This window comes from Osmerus mordax, chromosome 21, assembly GCF_038355195.1.
Source record: "Osmerus mordax isolate fOsmMor3 chromosome 21, fOsmMor3.pri, whole genome shotgun sequence".
NCBI lineage: Eukaryota > Metazoa > Chordata > Actinopteri > Osmeriformes > Osmeridae > Osmerus > Osmerus mordax.
The window spans coordinates 5543914-5564487 of NC_090070.1; the positions used below are offsets into that span (position 1 = coordinate 5543914).

Consider the following 20574-nt stretch of genomic DNA (forward strand, 5'->3'; position numbering starts at 1 on the left):
TCCTATTCATTATCATCAGTTAAGAAGTAGCGATTAAGCAGTGAAGACCACTGAATTACACATAACTATTTAATACAGTTAAAATAAGACCAAGAGATTGATGGGACAAGCCCCATAACCGTCACTTATTTATCTAATAAATAAACATTGAGGAAAAACACCCAGTGATATATCATATCAAAGTCACACTATATTTTGTTGGTGTTTACCACTAATTCAACTGTTTACCTACCACTATTTTCTGACTGTCCATTGTTAGTCATCAACATGTTATCACAGTTGCTTACTTATTCATGAAAATACATACATTGATTAAGTCTCATTTGACCAGTAATTGCATTAAGGCATAACACAGACACAATTACAGACAAGAGCACCAGTATTTAAAAATGGATGATCTGGTCGGACATTTTTTGTTTGTACTTTCTGTCCAAGCCTTGTGAACTCAAGGCCATTCTGAATAAACAAAATCACACATAATTAGCAGCATGATTCAATGCTGTTGGAAAGGCTATTTGTTGTTGAAGTTTGTGTATTTTTTCGTTTTGTTTTATCTCAAGATGCATAGGAAAACATTGCTTGCAGGATCTTCACTCTAGTGAGGTCCATTCAATGCTGAATTTCTTTTTCTGTTTCAACCCAGTTTGGTAATTCTAACACTCCCCTTGATCCATAATGTGTCGATTTCAGGGAGTTTTGGCACTCTGTGGTAAAAGTCAAAGAGCTGGTGTCCATCCACGAATATACGGAATCGCAGCTGTTCACAATGGATCTCGATCTGAGGTTAGAGAAGATAAAGTTTAAAGTCATTCTGTCTTTGGCTTCTAATAAATCCTCTGAAAACAGTTAATCTGGCAGTTTGGGTTTCCGCAACTACTTCCATGTAAAAAAATAATGTCACTTTAATGTTATCAAAGATCTTTGTTCTAACTCGTTTACTCCTCTCCCGTTTATTACAGGATTCGGAAACAGTGATGTAACAAAGGCCACAAAGAAGTGTTTGTACCCGGAATGGCTGATCCCCAATGAAAGGGAAGTAGGGGATGAGCCTCTCAGTGTCTCCCCAGGTGCCTGAGACGCGGGCCTGGCGCAGAAACTGGTGGTCCTTGAACCTGGCGCAGAGCTCCAGTGCCACGTTAGCGGCCATGTCCTCTGCTGTGCCACAGCCGCATGTTAAACTGATGACAAACCTGAAGACCCACACAAGGTAAGTGGGTTATTATTGGGTGTGCAAGGTGTAAACAAGGCACAACCTATATTCTCGCTCATATATTTATGTATTAGTAGTATATAGTAGTAACTGTACAGGGATTTAATCTTAAAAGCCTGCCATAACTTCCTTCTATCTGGACTGCTTGAGAATCAATAGCGCTAGTAAAACGAGGTATATTCATATCATGACAATAGCCTACTGTTCGTATCTGATAATGAGTTAGACCTACTTGTTGGGGTGAGGATCCACAATTCCCATTACAATGATTTTCTTCCCTGGCCTCATTCCACCTCTGACACAACCTCTGAAAGGAACCGACTAGGCACAGACATATCACACACACACATTTTTAATGTATTCCTTATAACCTATTTTCTAAATACAGAGTAGATATCTTACCAGGATTTTCTCATCATATTCTTACCAGAAAATGTTTATCAGGAGAAATAGGTCTGCATTTATCCACGTTACTTCTGTGAGAATGGTCATCAGATACATTATTCTTTTTGGAGAAGAATACAAGAAAGTATGAATACAACATTAGTTAGCCAACTTATTGATGTTTAGATAGTTATAAGCCTAATGGAAACTAAAATATTTGTTGCATTGGGTGGAAAGCACTTTTTACAGCTGAGACAATACACTGAGTCAAAGCATCTTTGATGTTTTTCAAATGGATAAACGCAAAGCTGCATCATCTGTAACAACCTTTGCAAGCTATTCTAGCTACATATCCACATGATGTCCTGAGCCATAGCCTAACGGAATAATGACGGGAGGTAGTTGTACTAAGTTGGACCACATTCCACTGAAAATTAGTGTCAAAGTAGCTTTGTCTCATCGGTGACTTTTGTTTTGAGCCCATGAGTTCCAAGGCACCTGATTAAGTATTAGACAGTTGTAATTGAAACCTTTAACAAATGTATCAGCTATTTGAATAACATGGAATATGTTTAAACAAATATGACTTACTTACATTTGTGTCCTTTACTGTAAACCCTTCCGCCATCTTGACCAAGTGAATAGGCTAATTGCTCAGCTGAGCTGCGCTCAACGAGTTTGCGCTCCTGTCGGTCTCTTCAGATAGCCTATGTTTAAGCGCAGCTTGCTAGCCCAGGTAGGAAGGTGTGTCGGCAATGTGATGCTGGAATTTGGTATAGAATTGCGAAAGGAGTCAGTGTCTTGCCTGCTACCCACTTCTACTCCAAGTGCTGACGCAGTCAAAAATTTTAATCCTCGTCGAGTCCTCCTATAACTAGTTCTCTTTATTTTGTATTTTTTTCTCCGTAAATTACTGTGTAGAGGGGCCTTGACCTCCAGCCCCGGCCATAATTTAGGAACAATTTGACTACAAGCGAAAGAGGAAGCCATTATTGCAAAGCATAAAAGAAAACAAAGGAAACTAAAATTATTTCGAAAAAATATTTATGTTGTTAAACAATTTATTAGAGGAAACCTTGCAAACTCATTAATTACAATTTTTATATTGTCGCACCCCATCAAAAAGAGGAATGGAGTGCAAATTAATTAGGCTATAGCCTACGTGAAATAATTGAAATAATAACAGAGTTTCGGTATAAGAATTTAATTAATGGGACTACTGAATTAATTAATATTTAGGAAAGATCCCTGTAGGCCTTTCTCTGAGTAAGTAGCCTAGCCTATAACCGTAGTTGCTATATTGAAAATATCTGAAATATCAGGGCCTAATCGTCTCTGTTTTGACTTATATTGGTCTGTGCTATTTTACTAAAAGAACACTAGATGGAACTATTTGTTAATTACGACATCCTGGCCCCATGCAGTACATTCGCACACAGTTATGCCTGCATTAATTATAAATGTGCTTGTCTCATTTATCCTCCAAACCATACAAGTAGGCCTTTATAATTTAGCAATGACAACCCTAAACAAACACAATATAGTGCAGGTGTAACCTTGGACAAATGGCATTGGATCACACTTGTATACTAAACACATGCAGAGCGAAACGTCCTTCTGACCACCTCATCTTAGATGGCCACTGTATCCAATGACCTTGACGAGCCATAGATAAGATATCAGATAACAAGAGCACCTGGCTGATAGAAAGAGAGAGAAAGAGAGAGAGACAGGCAGTCTTACAGACCAAGAAAGAGATGAGAAAGAAAGAAAATAAAAAGGCAACGGGGCTGAGTTATAATCAGATGAATCAGTCAATCAATACTCTGAAGATTGTATCTGCACATAACAAGATAAAGATTCAGATAGCAATGACAAACAAAGAACACAACATACTGTATTTGGTTACTTTAAAAAGGCTGTCGCAGTCTCAAAGTCACTTTTGATAACGTTTCAATTTTGGGTCATAAATGACACAGGTTTTTGGCTGGTCATTCAATAAACGGATTTGACAGTCAAACATATTGGTTCTTAACCAAAGCTGTGCGTGGTAATTTCCCTTTCTGACAAAGCATATCTGGAATTGATATTAATTCACTTTTTGTCAATTTTGTTAGAAATGTATGTATAAGTAGGCTAGGCTACAGTTTTTCATCTTTGTGTCCCAGTGATGCTGTGTCAATAAGCAGTTAGTGTTAGTAAGAACCATTAAACACAGAACTCTCCCTCTGCAACTTGAGCATTAGTAAGAGTACGTTGAAAGGACATCCAGAACAGGTTATTAAACATCAGCATCATCCTGTTCGAATTGTGTCATAACCTACTTTTTTCCCCTTTCCTTTAACTCAACAAAGCTGTCATCACCCACACAATACAATTTCAACCCACATAGCCCCATGAAGAGGTTATTGTTCGGTGGATTCACTGGGATGACTATGCAAAAAAGCATATTATGCAGCTATTGTCTGCATTAGTTTTCCTCCCCCATCCATTCCAACTGTGCTGTTCAAAAATGAACTATTGGGAACTTAGACCATTAGAACACCTTGTTTTTTGTTTTTAGGCCTACAGCAGACACAGGATATGTTCAAGCACAAGGAACTTCCCTATCTCTCTTGCCTTTTGTGACACACCCACATTCACAATCCGCACTCACAGAACACAAACCCTCATACACACGCATTCACACACTCATAGACTGAGGAATGGGCTACTATGGAGATGTTATTTGTGCCTTCCAAATTTGGGAGAGTTTAAACTGCGTAAACATAACACTGTTCATAGTTACAGTCTCCATGGCTGCATGACAACACCAGACATGGAACGGTCCAAACATTTGGCGGTCTGGAAATTCAGTATTTGCTAGTCTTAGCAGTTCACAAAATTGTTATTACGTAGCCTAATACCATGGAGCCAGCGCTGGATTATGTTCTTAAGGGTGTGTTCACAGGTTTGGTTAAATTAAAACAAACTCTGGTGCGATATTGCTCTGTTAGTGCGGTTCATTTGAACAAGTGTGAACATTGCCACCCGAACCTTGGTGTCCACCAAACAATCGGACCTCTAGACCATAGACATATATACATGTCTATGCTCTAGATTGCTTGAAAAGTAGCCTAGTGTCTCGGTCCACTTCCAAATGAACCATAAAAGCTGTCCAATCAGGTTGCGACCTTATCCTTATGCCTTATGTTTTTAGGTTCGGTGTTAACAATGAACCCTAAGCGAGCCTGGACTAAATGTAGCCTATACTTTTATTTTTTGGTCCGGACCAAAAGAAGAACCAAGAGAACACGACCTAAGAACTAAACTATGCGCTGTTGCTATTGGATAGCTAGGCCTATGTGTTTTTATGATTCACACGCAGTGATCACCTCCTTCAGGTTTGTGGACTGGGTGTGCAGAGCGCTTATACTTTTTTTTTTTTTATCTTGAAATGAAATGTAGAAACGCTAGGTGCGCAGTTATGTGAAAGGGTGTGCACGCGAATAAACTGAACTACGCAGATCAGTGTGCCTTGAGAGTTTATAAAATATCTAAATGCTGATGTAGCTTAACTTAACTCACACAAATGAAATAAAAGGACCTGTTCATCTGCGTTCACAACAACTTTCGATTGTATTATTTATTTGCGCACACGTGCGTTTACAAGACTAACGAACTACAAAACCCATAGAGCGTTTCGAAGTGTTTAATGACGTAACCCAGTTTGCGGCGCTTGGCATGTGTGTAAGTGTGTGTGTGTGTGTGTGTGTGTGTGTGTGTGTGTGTGTGTGTGTGTGTGAGAGAGAGAGAGAGAGAGAGAGCGAGCGAGAGAGCGACCAGAGCACACATGCTACTGACTCCGTGATTGCTAGATAAAGTAGTTTGAATCTGAATAGAACGCAAATTAATTGTCAGTTGATAATGCATGCTGACCTATTGGGACTTTAGGTCGGAACACGCAGGAGCTGTTTTATGCTTTTTGTTAACCCCGGTGTTGGATAGCCCTAGTTCTGTTTAGTGCGAAAATCGGCAAGTAGAAACGATGCTTTCAGCCTGTTAGGTAAGTTGAGTTGGTGTTTAATTTTAGGGATTTCGTTTTCAATTTACGGGGAGCAAGTGTATTGTGATAATCCAATATGGTTTCTTTGTATGAATGCATACTTTTACTCATTATTATGTCTGTCTTATTCACTCGTAGACCAATTGAAAAATCATTGGTAAGTCAAAGAACAATGGCAATATTTCCCTTAGTCAGCAATAATGTTACTGATGTTGATTTTGTTTGATATCACATAGCACAGCCAAGCGATTACTTATAAGTATTTAAATACTTAATAATGAAATTGGTATGGTTCTCTTTGTTAGACCCATACAGCACTTTAAAATACGCGTTGAGCGTTGTTGGTTGTGTATTATAAAGGGGTCTCTCTTTCCCTTGTGCGGCTGACAAGCCGGTTTGGCTCACTCAGGGAAAGCCCAGCTGGGGGCTATTGTTCCGACAACATAAACTGATTTGCATGCATCATCTCGCTTGAGCATCTGGCTTCATGAGCCCCTCTTTTGTTCCCCGAAAATTTGCCCCATTTGTTCGACTGCCCAGTCACATTTATTGCAGGTTGTCGTTTGCAATTGTAGTGCTTTGTGTGTGCTTTATCATTCTCCATGACTTTCGTCTATTCTGTATACTTCTGCTAGCATACGTTGACACTGCCTTCCAGTTGTCCTGAAACGCCTGACTGCTCCTTTCTGTGGACTGCAACTGTGTCTGTTTATAAATAACAGCATCATATCACTTCTCCTGGTTTTCCATTCCTGAAATGGCCCAGATCTCCTCCTTTATTGAATCATGTCTGTGGTTGGAGGACTCAGAAAACCTGATAACATGCTCTCACCCCCTGGTATGACAACATGTTCAGTAAGGATCATCTTTCACTGACATCAGTTATACAAGTGCATTTGTTGAGGGAACAAGCCTAGAGGATGGGTGTGTATTGCATGGCTTGATTGGGGAATAAAAACAATTGTGGGGTGACCGAAGGTTATTCAGTGTGAACAACGGAGGATTTCAGAGGACAACTATTGGATAGTATCAAGTTACAGTTCCTTGCTAAGGCAGTCAAAATGGGTACACGTTGAGTTAACAGCCTTACTTGAAGCACTAAAAAGCCACATTAGTACTCATTCATACTGTCAACAGTCTCACAAGGACCTACTTTGACTTACATTTATGAATGTTTATGTGGGACTTCTAGCCTCTATGGAGTGGTTCTACGTATGTCCCAGTGCCTATAAAGGGGCCTCTGTGTGTACAATGAGGGGTTTATTGTACAGGTTCGTACTCACAGTGTTTGGTTTGTAGGTTTCTGAGACTTTTTTTGAGTATAAGTGGAACAGAGAGTCACTGAACAAAAGATCTCGGACATCAACTGACCGCTTAAACCTTCTTGTAATTAAACTTGATGAATCAGCATGACGTTTTTGCTGGCATCCATCGCAGCTCTGTCCCAGAATAGGCCGTAATCCCGTCTACTTTCAAGGGCTGTCTCAGACCTAGGCTTTGCTAGAGTCAAGCAGCAAGCCCCTCTGAACTGTCTCTGGGGATACAAAGGCATTTTTAATTGTTCCTCTCCTCCCCACATTCCTTTCTTGGCTTCCACCCCTCCTTTCTTCCCTTTCGTTATCAAGGTCGGGTCGATGTCTTTGACAGACTCATTCATGGGAAGCTAAAATCCACTGCCTGCTATCTCCCTCCCTCTCCGTCTCTCTCCCTGAACTTGGGAGAGGGTCTGGCCCTTTCCATTTCTGGGGTACAAGGAAAACACAGAGCTCGGTTGTTTGTTTAGTACCCCGGTTCACTCATTTGCACCAGTCAGACTGGACCGAAAGGAAAACATTCAGCATACTAAGTACTAAGTAAGGAAAATTGCCCCCTTTGACAATTCTGTTTAAGTAAAACAAAAAGTTCTCATCTAACTTTTTTTTTAAACTTTTTAAAAGACGGTAGAGACATGACATCTTAACAATAGAGATCCTTTTCCTTGAAATGCTTGTTTATATGTCTTTGGGTGTTGTGTGTGACTTCTATCTCAATAAATAATTAATGGGGGGAGCTTAAATTTCAACTACCATTATCCATCTGCTAATTCGGCACAGTCCAGACGTTATTCCACGTAGTGAGGCTAGCTGGCAGCTCTCCTTCTCCCCGCGATGCATACACTCGAAAAGCACGCCTCTCAGTTTAAATGGACTGGAAAGAGTCTGTCTCTCTCTTTCTCTTTCTCGATTTCCTTCTCTCTCTCCACTGCTCAAACACGTTTTGTCCGTCTTCAGCAGTCTCTAAGCTTATTAGCTCAGGGTACTGACCCCTTTATGAATGGTAAGCATTGATGTGTGGTGTTTGGAACCGAGTTAGCCCCTTCCGTGATAATCTCTTTTTAGAGACGGACGGGCTGTAAAATCGGTCACTTACAGATGATAGTGACCCTTTCATTCGATCATGAAACATATCACCTCCGACCTCTTCTAAATGTAACATTCGGACCTCAGTGAAGTGTTTGTAAGACCTATGCCTCATGGGACTTGGCCAGGATACATATCTGTGAAAAAAAGAACATTTGCCAGCCAAAACGGAAATGGGAACTTTGCTTTGTTAAGACTAGTTGTTTTTGGATTAACTGTATTGTCACCGTTTGTCTTCCGGTACATGACACGGCTACGATTGCCTAGTTGTGTTTATGGGGGCTACTGAAGGATTTGTTAAGCATACACTTGCTAAGGCTAATGCAGGATTTGTGAAGCACCCTCTTGCGGAAAGTGCACGTTTTGTACACATTATTGTCTTTGTTGTAATGCTGCTTCTGAGTAAAACAGTTTGGTCGTGTTCTGTGACACCACAGACAGCAGTAAAGTCGATATTATTCATCCCAACAGTGGGACCGGAGGTTGTTACGTCTTAATCACGAGAGGGCTGGGGCGCACAAAAGTGCTTCTGTTGCGGAGAAGTGAAGTCACTTTAAAAGTCGTCCTCCTTGTCTCGTAGAGGGTGGGTCTGTACTAGCTGTTAAGCCTGTCCCATTATCCAGTTACAGAGCAGTGAATGGGCCTCTGTCCCCTGTAGTTAACTGGCTTTATTCATGGACAGGGAATAAACAAGTGTGACTTAGGAGGGTGACTCCTTATCGGTTATCCGGTTGGCATTATCTTGTCTTTTGATTTTATTTTTCAATTGCTTCTGAGGGGGACATGGTGTGTAGTGAGCAAAGGCACCACATTGTTCACTGGTGATTAAAAGCGGTCTATTGAAATATAGGCTGATCTGGTCTTGGAGCCTGCTATGCACAGGTGGCCAAGTCTCCGTGATGAGGAGGATGGTGAAGTGCTGGGTCATTTCATCATCTTGGTTAGCTCATTAAGACCACTAGTATGTGATCTGTGGTTATTCATAGTCTAGGAAACAATCTTAATACCATCCCTTAGCATGGTTGGTGTAATACATATAAGGATAGTAGATATAGGCCAGCTTGTGTACGAGGTTCCTTACTAGGTCTACCTATATAGAATAATCTAACCTGGCATCGTTTTGTGTCTTTCTACCCAGCTCCTAATGCTCATTCTCGGGAGACGACAGGTTTATTTTATCCCTGCTGCTAGTCTGATTCTGGCACGGTCTGCCTAAGGGGCGGAGCTGTGACATGGAACCTCAGAACAGTGGTGGTACTATCTCGCTCTTTGAGGTGTTGGCTGTTCCGTTTGGCACACGAGGTCACATTCACTGGCTGCCAGCTCTGTCTGACAGCCACGGGTGAGCACGGCGTGAGCCTCATAGGATTTATTGATCTAATAGCTCGCTTAGCAGGACAGTCTTTGTTCAACCCCAAATACGGTCAAAAAGTATAGAAAGGAGGAGTGACCATGAAGCATTTTTTTGGGTGTAAATAATAGCGTGGTACTAGTTTTTATATGTTTTCGTTTGTGGGGCCTTCTAAACCTGTTTTTAACTCTGCAGTAGGTGGATTCATTGGTTAAATCAAGCACAATGTTTCATAACTGATATATTAAATATGCAGTAATTAGCCTAGCTAGTAAATATCAAGACAAGCGCTTTCTCAAACAGATGGAGAATGTCTCTGTTTAGAATAAGAGAATGATGTACAACCAATCTGAAAGAATAATGGTTGTTAAATGTTGTTGAAACATTCTAATTTAGAAAACTAAAAACGACTACATTGTGTCACCACTCGAGTAAGTGGCAGTACTGTCGTAAACGCTCATCAGATTTGACCATGAAGCGTAAAGTGTGATGAATGTAAAGGTGTAAGTGTTGGTTTGTGGTTGCTCTGCAGTCTCTTCATGTGTAGTTGCTCCATTGGTATGGTGGAGGTGTTTCACACCTGCAAGAAAAGTTGGCAAACCAACCACGCAAACCCTGGCCATGATGAAAACTTAAGCGTGATTTTAGACAAAAGAAGACGCCAAAAGAAGCTGATCTTCTGGTGATGGATCGACGCGCAACCTTCATGGACGAGCGAACATAGAGTGTGTCCAACATGTTGACAGCTTTAGAAAGGAACTGACAGCTAATTCTTTGGAGTTTTGGAAGTATGAGGCCTACTACCCCCAAGAAACCCTCACTCGATGAGATGGCCGTCTTCATAGCTGGAACATCCTGGTCCTTATTCCCCCAAGCAAATGGTACCCTGTTCAGCCCATAGGCAGTGCCAAGCTTCCAGCGTGTGGAGCGACTTTGAGAAGTACCCAAGACATGAACTTCCAGAATGTTCTCCAGGAGCCTGACCTCGCCAATCCTGTGTGGGACGTAGAGATATACGAGACCAGGAGCAGGGCCAGTGAAAGACCAGGAATTGGATTGCTTTTCCTTCTTTACTCTTTTATTCGCATTTCCGGCATTTTATTTTTCTTTGTTCAGTCCTATTGCCGTCTGGTACCTTTTTGGATCAGATAATTGGTTAGACCTTTATCTAACTTTACCCCTACTATTAAGTCAGCTACTGGAAAGTATTTGCCATCTAATAACATCTGAATTGAAAATCGGTCCATATTGAATCAGCCTGCATTTCAGAAGCACTAGACTAATGACGTAGAATGCAACACTGAATATGTCATTACTTACACAGGAAGACGCATTCAATTAGCATGTTTTCACCTTTTACACCTGCATCTCAAATTATTCAGTTCTCACACTACTTTCACACACCATCATTTATAATTAGCAGGCAAAAAAAAAAGAAAAAAAAGGGAACTCTAAGACACACCCACAGATCTGTAACACACAGACAAGTATTGTCTTACTCAAGTGGGATATCTTTCTGCAGACACCGAAGGTGTTAGTTACCACCAGATGGTGGTTTCTGATTAAATCTAACAGACACATCTTCAAACGGTGATCTGTCATAACGAAATGAGGAAGAAAGCCTGTTTCTTGGTCTCTTTTGCTGAAATGACTCGATTGTTAGTTGTTGGCAGTAGTTTGACCTGTAATCGAGGCTGTTTGGGATCTTTCATCTCTGTTGTTCTCTTTCCTTTTCAGTTTATTTAAACCTTTGTAGACACTTTTCAGATATTTTCCTCTTTGCCTTTGCTGGCTGTAAAGAGTTGATAAAGTGTTTTAGTGTCTTTTACACATAACATCCCAAAATGCTTAACAATAAGTTTCAAATGCCACTGGTTGGAGAGTAATGTTTTGTACTGTTAAAACGTTGTCCTGAATCAAAATACGCGTTGGTTTGCTAATCTTGACGTAGCCTCGTCCGCAGAAGGCAAAATAACGAAAGCTGGTTCACCTGAGGCCGATTTATGTAGGCCACACCTCCATAGCTGTCTGATAACTGTCTGGTCTGTAGGCCAGGCGGCTGTGCTCACAGTAATCTCCAGATCTCCATGGTGACCTGAGGCCATAGCAGACCCTGAGAGGCCACCAAGACCTATTAAGAAGCTGATTGTGGAAAGCATTTAGGCAGATGGCGGTCGAATTTCCATGGTACTTTCTGTGGAACTGTCTAGGCATTGGCCATTTTTATAAGTCACTGAGATGTCTTAGCTCTTGAGTATTGTGTTACTTAAGGTTTAGTCTCAGCATCCTTCAAGTTTCAGGTCATTTTATCCTAAACATCAATACCCCTTTTCTTTTTCCTTTCCTCATGAAAAATTAAGGTAGCAAACAATCCTTCAACAATTGACTAGCACTTCACTTCCTGCTACCACACACTCACCCAACCCCACTGGCCTGTTTGCCTTGCTTGGCCCTCACATGAACTCCACACCAGGCCCAAAACAAAGCAGGGACGAAGGCTGTGTGTCCTCGTTGTAAATACAAGTGTGTTTAAGCCTTTCATTGTTCGAGTGTGTTTGTGTTAGCGTGTGTCAACCAGCGGCGCTTTCCCGCAGGGCAATGAGTGGATTGGGATTGGTTCTGCAGGAGCGTATGGTCAGGGTCAGCAAGTACCAGGGGTCAGGGGAGCGGGGGGCACATCAAACCTTGACCAGTTCCTTGAGCTGACACTAACACTACCCTCCCCACCCCCTCCAAGCTCTTGTCGTGCTGCACAGCTTAAGGCTACCAAAGGTTGACCAAAGGTCACATTGGTTTGGTTTTCCTTTGTTTACTAAGGAATGGTGTACAAGTTTGATCAACATTGACTAACCTGGCTTTCTCACTAATTTGTATGTTAGAAATAACTGGTAATAACTGGCTAGAGCGTATCTTGTGCATACACACACACACACACACACACACACAAAGCAACATTCAAAGACAGCCCTGTAGTATCTCTGGGCTGAAAATGACATATGAGAAACATACATGTTTGCACCTCACAAACTTCCCGCTACAATGTGGAAAGCTTGCTCTCTGAACTCTTGCAGAACTAAAGATGAGTAGTGAACCTGTCTAGATGCGAGGGATAAAGGCTTATCCTCCAGCGATAGACTCGAATGTCATCCTGTTCCTCTCAATCTGCTTCCTCCGTATTAGCAGTCTGTTGCTTCTGATACCAGTCCTTTAAAAAAGTAACTATGGGTGTTTGGTGACCATAAGAGTTAGCTAGTGGGTCTGTGGCACAGTGTCAGATTTGTGCATAGCGCACTCAGTTTGAAAATCAATTAGTTTGTTGCTTCTGTTGAATCAGTGAAGCCTTAATGACTAGCTTTTTCGTAAACTTGTTGAAGATGTTTGTTGCGTCTGCTGTCTGCCTTGGACCAATTTGCTGTTCTGTTTTGTCTGCAGGTAGAGTGTGGCGTGAAAAGCGACAGGATGACTCGACTGTGAGGAGAGGAGACCGAGGACGTGTTCATTGTGGGAGAGCCCTCCTTCCGACAGCAGCACCAATGTTCTCCCCCGACCAAGAAAACATCTCCACCACGACAGCCTCCACCAAAGTGCCAGTCAAATATGGGGAGCTCATTGTTCTGGGGTAAGAGCAAATCAATTCCACATGGAGTTAAGTATGCAAGCTGGTGGAAGCAAGAGTGAGATCCAATAGAGGCAACCTCTCTGAATGTGTTGATTTAGGTGGGTTTAAGTGACACTGAAAACCTCTTGTTGCTTATGAAAGCTCTGAAAACACACAGAAACTGTGAACACCTTTAGGATAAGACCTTTCATACGTTTATGAGTGGAATGTTCATGATTCTGGTGTAAAACGAAAAAGTGAAAAACACCTTTATCTTTCTGTGCCAACCGCTCTTTGAAATTGAATGATCAATGACTTGACAAGCTCTACAGATCGTCATATTGTGAGAGGAGTTGTGGTACTGCAAAGAGTAGCATTGGCCTGATTTACATAATTTGATTTTGGGACTTGGTGTTTATTAGTTTTGAAAAGTGGAGCAACACTCCATCTAAATCCAGTTAAATGCATATAGTCTTAACCACTGGGAGACTAAACAATCGACTGCTGCTGACGTCTTGATTTTAGAATGTTTATTCAAGCAAACGAGAATGTTTGGTTTGCTGTACAGAGGGAGGTTGTTAGCTAAATTGTGGCTCTTGTGGTGCTATAAGTATTCTTTTACTCTGACAAAGGCATTCCACAACAGATTGATACAGTCTATGAAACCAAGTTTCTACTGTACATGGAAACTAAATAGCTGCAATTTTATTTTATTTTCGCTCTGGATTTAAAGATGCCAATTAGGGTGTAAAATGGCTCAAGAGCAGTTAACTGTTAATTCCCAGACCTCCGTATGCCTCTGTAGGTGGCTGGTGCATACTTTTATGAAACACAGGAAGCCCTTGTTTTCAAACATATCCCTACTCAGTCAGCCACTCAGAAAAAAAAATATTTACATGGCCAGTTGCCAGCAGGGGTTGGTGACCAAAGATAACCTCTTACTAGAAATGCTGATTGGGTGTAAGAGGATTGGACATTGTTTAAACGGAGCTCCGCGTATAAACAAATGCAAAGCTGACGGTGAGTGCGACCCCATTCCATGAGGGGATTCATCCTTTCAGTGAGAGACCAGGGATAAAGAGACCCATTTTTGGAAACATTACCAATTTTTGTCACGATTTGCTCACGATTAAATTGTGGCAATGCAGCATGCATGTGTCTGTCCTAAATTGGACACAGAAACCTTACAGCTTTTTGTTTTATATATTTGGATTGATTATGCTGTATATAAACATGTACACCCTCACGTAATCCGAATATCCGTTTTCTTCAAACATTTGAAAGATAACGTTCTTGCCTTGGAAATCAGCTGCACTCACTATATGCACTTTTGGACATAACTTTGGATAAAAAATGTAAAAGCTAAATGTAATATAGGATGATATAATAAGATAGGAGGATCTGTGCCTGCATGGAAGCTTGACTAAGAGGTGTGGTTGATCTTTTCTCCTCAGGTACAATGGCTCTCTACCCAACGGGGACAGAGGGAGGCGTAAAAGCCGTTTCTCTCTGTGCCGGAGACCAAAGGCCAATGGCGTGAAACCCAGCACAGTGCACGTAGGCTGCACACCTCAGGCAGCCAAGGTAACAAAGTGAATCCCAATAACACAGCATTTCATGAAAGCACTCGACAACCCTTCTCGATTATAAACTCTGTAGTTCAGTGACAAAACATTGAAACGAAAGATGGTCCAGGTGTTCAATCGTAAATAAATAAATAAAGGATACATAACGTAACGACACAATTATTAAGTATCGTCACACACATACATATTTTTCTTACTGTCTCCCTGCCTGTCATTATCAGTTTTTCACATAAGCTCATACACCCACGCACACGCCAGCTCTTGTTTAGCTATTCCTTGCTCCCTAACACATATTCTTCTCTGCGTTTCTGCAGGCCATAAGCAACAAGGACCAGCACAGCATCTCCTACACACTGTCCCGGGCTCAGACGGTGGTGGTGGAGTACACTCACGACAGCAATACGGACATGTTCCAGGTCAGTGGAGCCCTCAGTAACCACAAGGTCTGCACAGTCTACGTCTATGGGATTGGTCACTGGAGTCAACCCATTCTCAGGCAAATAGACTTCAATCTGTACTTCCATTCTGTACTCGTGTTGCAGAATATTTGGACTACACTTGCTGTGTTAACCTCCTTAATACTATGTTCATGTTGGTGTCTCTTTTGTTTTGTACCTTATTTTTGGAATTGATTGTTAATTCTAAATCACCTCATCTTATGGAAAGGCATGTGCTTTGTCTCACACAGCCAGAAGTTATGGCAAACAGATCTAACCAATTAGATCCTAAGCTGGGGCTTCCCTTAACTGGTCCAGCAAGCAGTTTAGCACACCATATGGGTGTCAGACACTTACTATCACTCACAGAATCTCGTCTTTTAGCTTCCCCCACCCTGAGTCTCCCTCTGTCTCCTACCTCACCACACTCTCTCTCTCTCTCTCTCTCTCTCTCTCTCTCTCTCTCTCTCTCTCTCTCTCTCTCTCTCTCTCTCTCTCTCTCTCTCTCTCAAACACACACATACATACCCCATGCTGGATTCCTTAATTGATTTTGCCTTGTGTGTATAATTAGTCTTTCCACACAGCCAAGAAATAATGATCACAATGACAACAATAGAACATCTTTCGCTCTGCTCTTTCTCCATCCCGTCTCCAAGTTTTCCCAGCTATTACTTTAAATCAATTCTGTCCATAACACCACTGCTAGCTGTGCTCCCTCTATATTATTTTTATGCCTCTCTGCTTTTCGCCTTTTTTTTTACACACATTATTCATATGCTGCAGTGAATATGCTCACTTGGCTTATGGAGGACAAGAGTCAAGCCGAGTCGGACCCCATGCAAGCTTTGGCTGTGGCATTATCCAGTTCATAGCCCTGCCCCAGTAGTCATCACTTGTTTCCTTGTACTAAAATCATGTACCTGATTATCCCTGACATAAAAGGTCTTGATAGGTTAAAGCACGAATAATGCAACCTTCAATGAGGTCAATTAAGGAATGAGAAACTGAAGTCATTCAACGGGCAAAATGAAGATTGGATGTGCTCTGTGTTTCTCACAATTCAGATGACAAACTGGGACCAGTAGGTCTCAGGTTATCATTTCAGAAGAAAACAGAAAGAACATATTTTTATCCAGCTAGATAGAAGCAGATACTAGAACCGATAGCTGGATAAACAGAAATACATTTTCTTTGGGGCGGCCCGGTAGATCACTGGGTCACAGATCCCAGATCGCTGCAAGCAGCGATCTGGGATGGGATTTATTCCTACTCGGGCCATTTCTGCACGTCTTCCCCTTTCTCTCTCCCATACATCTCCTGTCGATCTCTAGCTGCCTCTGTCCAATAAATCTATAAAAGGCCCCCCCAAAAAAAGAAAAAAAAGAAAACATTTTCTTTCAATCCTAAACGGAACGCAAGTTAAGTGAGACAAACGTTAACTAACAGCCTCCATTGCCGTCTCTCAGATCGGGCGGTCGACGGAGAGCCCCATAGACTTTGTGGTGACAGATACGGTGCCTGGGGGCCAGAGCCACGGCGACAGCCAGTCGGTCCAGAGCACCATCTCCCGCTTCGCCTGCCGCATCATCTGCCAGAGGAGCCCCCCGTACACGGCGCGCATCTACGCCGCGGGCTTCGACTCGTCCAAGAACATCTTCCTGGGGGTGAGGAACGCAAAGCGACGTGGAAACTGCTTGTTGCCGTAGATGTCGTTCCTTTTCGAGGGCGACTTTCTAGGGGAGAGACAGATGTTCCGGTTGCGCACTGCGTTTAAAACGCCTCGGTTTGTTGCATTTGAAAGGCAACAAACTTTGTTGTGGGTGCTTATTTAGAGTGGCTTGATATGTTTTCCCCTTGAGAGAATTGTGAGCTTTTTTGGGCCCCCGAAATGATAAAAAAAACTCTTCCAGAAATTGGCTGATATACATCTCACTTGTCCTTCCAGGAGAAGGCAGCTAAGTGGAGGATGCAGGAAGGCCAGATGGACGGGCTGACGACCAATGGCGTGCTAGTGATGCACCCGCGCCATGGCTTCACGCAGGACTCCAAACCAGGCCTATGGCGAGAGATCTCCGTCTGTGGCAACGTGTTCACTCTGAGGGAGACCAGATCTGCACAGCAACGGGGCAAGATGGTGGGTGGCTGGACACACACACACACAAAATGCACACAAACGAACATGTGTGTGTTCGGGTTTGCATGCATTGCCTGTATATGAGAAAGGGTTTACAGAGTGTTTCACTCTATTCTGTTTCTTCGGTACAAACACACATTTACACAACTCATTTTGGCACGCACACACACACATTCACACAACTAATATTTGGGTGTGCAATCCATGCATGTGAAAAAGAGTTGGATATTGTCTTACTTGGCCATTATCTGTCTCATGCCCTCAAGCACACACACTTTGAATCTTGTGCTATCATACTGTATGAGTCTTGACTAGGTAGCTTATAGGTTTCCATTGTTACCAGTGGAGGACATTGAACTGCTCCCATGGGAAGGTGCAGTGCTGTGCTGAATAGATGGAACGAAATTGAATGAAACTCGTAAGAGTTTCCACATTAACTTTCTGGCGAACACAGTAGTGACACTATGTAAACACACTATGTGTTCCCTCTACCAGAGCTGCTCAATGACGGAGATCCGTTATATGAAAGTAGCTGAGGCGTGTTTGATTTGACTGGTGCTTTTGAGCCTCATGAATTGATTTAATCGCACATGACAAATCAAGTGCACCAAAGTATTTGACTGTATTTGCACATAGGAACTGACCCAGGACTACCCTTGACTTTAGACTATACAGATACTTAAGTCAATTAAATATGTTTATAGATATTGGATAACAACTGAGAAATATGAACAGAAATGGATTTTCAGCAAATTACTCAGCAATTATTTTGAGTTGTAGTATGGTTTGAGTTTTGGCTATGCTGGTGGTCTATCGAGTTTCTCAGACGATGCATTTGTGTGTATGTGTGTGTGTGTGTGTGTGAGAGAGAGAAGGACAGAGAGAGAGGGGGGAGAGAGAGAGAGAAATGAGAGAATGTGATGTCTGAAATCCTCATGATTTATATGATAGGTCTGGTGTGTCACTCGGTAATAACCCTGGAAGACTCAGACTGCAGAGCTTTAGTTCCCACCCTCTCACCTCCCCCTCACTGGAGACCACACAGTGAGCTTGGGAGAGCCCGTCTGGATGGGTTATATTCAGCCATGTTTCAAAGGAACCCCATTACTTAACTTCATTTTGGGTCCAAACTTGTACACCACTTCACTTTGTCCATTGACTTTGTAGAGTCCATCTATCTGTGCCTCTTCAACAACTCGGTCATTTATTCTCAGTAGTATGCGATATGTAAGGGAATATCATAGTGTTCAGTAGATGAAGTGTGGCTTCTTCCCAAAATGAGAGGAACAGGAACAGACCCACACCCAACCGGGACACCCTGGAGCGAGAGAAGGAGGAAACGCTGGCAGCAGATAAGAAAGGGAGGGAGGGAGGGGGGGGGGGGATTTTGATGTTCGGCTGAGGTCAATGGGTTTAATCATTGCAGCTCTGCGCCTTCCACTCTGCTGTATGAAAACTTGGGGTAAAACACGGCTAAGACAACAAACCAAAGGCCTTTCGCACAAAACCCCGCGGGGTCCATTACGGCGTTCGTCACACCCCCCAAACGAACAGCATTCCCACATAAGGAAGCCGAATGGAGAACCTGTTAGTCTGGAGTTTTCTTCTCCTCTCTACCTCTCCCCCTCCCCCCGTGCTCCCATCCCCCATTGCAAGATGTGAGTGGAAGGGAAAGAACGTGTTAAGCGTTGCCATCTGCAGGACTGTGTCGTTTTTACTGAGACAGAAATGAAGCGCCCTGCTCCATAGCTGGTGTCAGTATAGACTTGCAGGTGTTTCAAGGTCTGACTGTCTGTTTATCATTTTCCTCAGGTGGACAGCGAATCCCAGGAGCTGGTGGACGGCTCCCTCATCGACCTGTGCGGCGCCACCCTCCTGTGGCGCACGGCCGAGGGCCTCTCGCACACACCCACCGTCAAACACCTGGAGGCTCTGCGCCAGGAGCTGAACGCCGGTCGCCCCCAGTGCCCCGTGGGGTTCAACACGCTCGCCTTCCCCAGCCTGCGGCGCAAGGAGGTCCTGGACGAGAAGCAGCCATGGGCCTACCTGCGCTGCGGCCACGTCCACGGCTACCACGGGTGGGGCGGCCACCGCGACGCCGAGGAGGAGGAGGCGGAGGAGGGTCGGGAGCGCGAGTGCCCCATGTGCAGGACAAAAGGCCCCTACGTGCCCCTCTGGTTGGGCTGCGAGGCGGCTTTCTACTTGGACGCTGCACCGCCCACTCATGCCTTCAGCCCCTGTGGCCACGTGTGCTCGGAGAAGACGGCAAGCTTCTGGAGCCAGATCCCGCTACCGCACGGCACACACACCTTCCACGCTGCCTGTCCATTCTGCGTGCAGCAGCTGGCTGGAGAGAGCGGTTACGTCAGACTCATCTTCCAAGGGCCCCTGGACTAGACGACTGGAAACCCCATATACTTCAAGGCTGTGATTTGACTCCCTAACCAAGCTATTGGTGGAAACCACCACAAGCTTGGAATTTTCAGAATTTTCTTAACTTAAAATATTTTGGAGAGCTTTGGAATATTTTTTGGCTTCTACTTACAAATGAAGTGACCTTTCCAGCAGTGCTGTTACATGTTTGAATACAGTATAACTATATTTTCACAACATTATAACAATACAGAAAGCTACAGTACTATACAGGCTCAATTCTGAGGAAAACATAATTAGCAATACAGTCTGAGGATGATTGTGGGACTTGATGTTTGTTAGTGTATTTCCAGTTAGAGCAGAGACTAGGCTACTTTGTAATGCTAGCTGCTAGTTTTTGAAGTGATATTGGTGAATGATAATGAAAATGTTTCACATAAGTAATACATTTTTGGGGTTGAGACATGAAAGTGCTTGATGTCTCCTGTTTTACATGAATTTCAACAAAATATCTTTACATCAGAATGTACTACTGTGCATAGCCTACACATACCGAGAATGTTATTCAAATTAAAGTAACATAGGCTTGCCATCCAGGTATTTTATTCACGTTTGAAGGAGTGGTGTGTCATAACTGAAAGTGGAGTTAAACTTAATGATAATGATTACACTTATAAATGAGAAGAAATATTAAATTATCCATATGTGCCGCTGTTCAGAGCTGATGTACAGTATTTATGTGTCCACATTTTTTATCTAAACTGTCACCTTTATTTTAATGAAGCTTACTTTAAGCTATTCAGCTGTATCATGGGTGTTTTTTGACCAATTTGCATTCATATTTGTATCTTTTTTCCATTTTAATCATGCTTTACCATCTTCACACCCAGATACCTTGATGCAGGATGTTGAGTATTCAAACAGCCTACTATTGCAGCTGTTGAGCAGGATTGTGTACCAACTGGAAATAATAAAAGTTGTTTTCAATTGTTCACATTTGTACGAGTGTTAGTTTTGTCCTTATTTATTAAATTGTGCTAAAAGGTCAATGAAA

General features: G+C 42.7%; 2 protein-coding genes across 2 annotated transcripts; one reads left to right on the plus strand and one right to left on the minus strand.

The window, feature by feature from the left end:
* Positions 1 to 79: 79 nt before the first annotated feature.
* Positions 80 to 2296, minus strand: LOC136965044 (galectin-related protein B-like). Its single transcript, XM_067259028.1, has 5 exons — positions 2190 to 2296; positions 1638 to 1715; positions 1443 to 1531; positions 1007 to 1190; positions 80 to 778 (listed from the first exon to the last, which is right to left on the minus strand). The coding sequence occupies exons 1-5, from the start codon at positions 2220 to 2222 to the stop codon at positions 635 to 637; spliced, it is 528 nt and encodes a 175-aa protein (XP_067115129.1). The 5' UTR covers positions 2223 to 2296; the 3' UTR covers positions 80 to 634.
* A 3213-nt stretch (positions 2297 to 5509) lies between these two features.
* On the plus strand, positions 5510 to 20512 carry LOC136965042 (E3 ubiquitin-protein ligase pellino homolog 1-like). The gene is made up of 7 exons (XM_067259027.1): positions 5510 to 5639; positions 12822 to 13008; positions 14442 to 14571; positions 14888 to 14989; positions 16480 to 16677; positions 16959 to 17147; positions 18960 to 20512. The coding sequence occupies exons 2-7, from the start codon at positions 12923 to 12925 to the stop codon at positions 19542 to 19544; spliced, it is 1290 nt and encodes a 429-aa protein (XP_067115128.1). The 5' UTR covers positions 5510 to 5639; positions 12822 to 12922; the 3' UTR covers positions 19545 to 20512.
* The last annotated feature ends 62 nt before the right edge of the window (positions 20513 to 20574 follow it).